Source organism: Cucurbita moschata, unplaced genomic scaffold (assembly GCF_002738365.1).
Source record: "Cucurbita moschata cultivar Rifu unplaced genomic scaffold, Cmos_1.0 Cmo_Scf00013, whole genome shotgun sequence".
Lineage (NCBI taxonomy): Eukaryota > Viridiplantae > Streptophyta > Magnoliopsida > Cucurbitales > Cucurbitaceae > Cucurbita > Cucurbita moschata.
In genome coordinates, this window is record NW_019268529.1 from 743660 (window position 1) to 745175 (window position 1516).

Genomic DNA, 1516 nt, shown 5'->3' on the forward strand with positions numbered 1-1516 from the left:
AAAAAAAAAAAAAAAAAAAAAAAAAAAAAAAAAAAAAAAAAAAAAAAAAAAAAAAAAAAAAAACACAAACAAGGGCAAGCAATCCTGACCGTTTATTATGATCCAATCCCATTAGAAGAAATTGAATGGATTTGATTTGATTCAGTTTTCCAGCATCCTAAATGGGTTTGATTTGTCGGCCATTTCTGGGCAATTCTCTTCCAATTGGAAAGAGCTTCCTCCACCACCACCGCTTGTGCTGTTGTTGTTGTTCTTGCGGCTGCTGTTGCTGTTTTTCAGTGTTTCCAGCCGTTTTAACTGATATGCTTCGTACACCTCCTTCAACATGTTTCTCTCCCTTTTCAGTTCCTCGTATTGGGCTGTAAAAACATTAAATGTTTGGTTTTGTTATATGGGTTGACTTTCTTTTCTCGGGTCAACTCGACTCTTAGGCTTACCATTTAAAAACGCGTCTATTAAGGAGAGTTTTCGCACTATTATAAGAAATGCTTTGTTGGGAGAGGTTTCCACGCGCTTATAAAAAATGTTTTTGTTTTCCTCTCCAACTAAACAATCCACCCCACCCCACCCCACCCCTTTGGAGGCTCGTGGGTTTCAAATGTATTTATTCGAGAGAGGTTTCACTCTCTTATAAGGAATGATTTGTTGGGAGAGACTTTTGCGCCCCTATAAAAAAATGTTTTGTTTCCATCTCACAATTCATCCTCTTGGGGACCTAGCATCCTCGCTGGCACACCATATAGCGTATGGCTTTGATACTATTTGTGACAGCTCACGCCTACCACTAGTAGATATTGTCATATTTGGCCCGTTACAGCCTCATAGCTTCAAAACGCATCTACTAGAGAGAAGTTTTTACATTCTTATAAGATATGTTTTGTTTCCCTCTCTAATCGACGTGGGATCCACAAATTTATACTACTTGTACATGCTTGATATTTCAACTTTGAGATCTTAGTGTTAACGTTAAAATATATTTGTTAATAATTATTATTCTTTTAAATCCTTTATAAAAGGAAAAACAACCGGACAACTCAATCTAATCCAACCCTATGAAAGAAGGGAGGGTTGGGTTGAGTTGTAACTATTTAGGTTGCTCGGGTGGCCAATTCAAACAACTGGACGGGCGTATGTACGAAAATATATACCAAAATAAGGAGAAAGAAAAAAAAAAATACCTTCTTTGAATAGAAGTTCACCGGCGTAAGAGGATAATTTCTCTTTGATGGAGTAATTTTCGGCTCGGAGCAGTGAATTTTGACGGTCCATAAATTTGATCCTCGGTGAGGTAATTGTTACTTCAGCCTGTTAGTGATTAATTAGTGATTAATTAATTAGCTAATCAATAATTAACTTGTACTTAAGCTAAGATTAGTGTCATTACTTGAAGGGCTTTGAGTTCCGATTCAAGCTGTGTAATATAATGAAGCTGTTTGAGACGGTACTTTTGTGAATATTGCCTGCTTTGCATCACCCTAGTAAAAAAAAAAAAAAAAAAAAAAAAAAAAAAAAAAAA

The 1516-nt window shown here is 35.9% G+C and overlaps 1 protein-coding gene across 1 annotated transcript in view; it reads right to left on the minus strand.

Annotated features, from left to right (window-relative positions):
* Nucleotides 1-141: 141 nt before the first annotated feature.
* LOC111451557 (BAG family molecular chaperone regulator 3-like) overlaps nucleotides 142-1516 on the minus strand; it is a 4802-nt gene continuing 3427 nt past the window's right edge. Inside the window, exons 7-9 of the mRNA XM_023092033.1 lie at nucleotides 1385-1475; nucleotides 1179-1305; nucleotides 142-359 (exon numbers count right to left, since the gene is read on the minus strand). Coding sequence (XP_022947801.1) covers nucleotides 142-359; nucleotides 1179-1305; nucleotides 1385-1475 — 436 coding nt within the window. The remainder of the gene's footprint in view (nucleotides 360-1178; nucleotides 1306-1384; nucleotides 1476-1516) is intronic.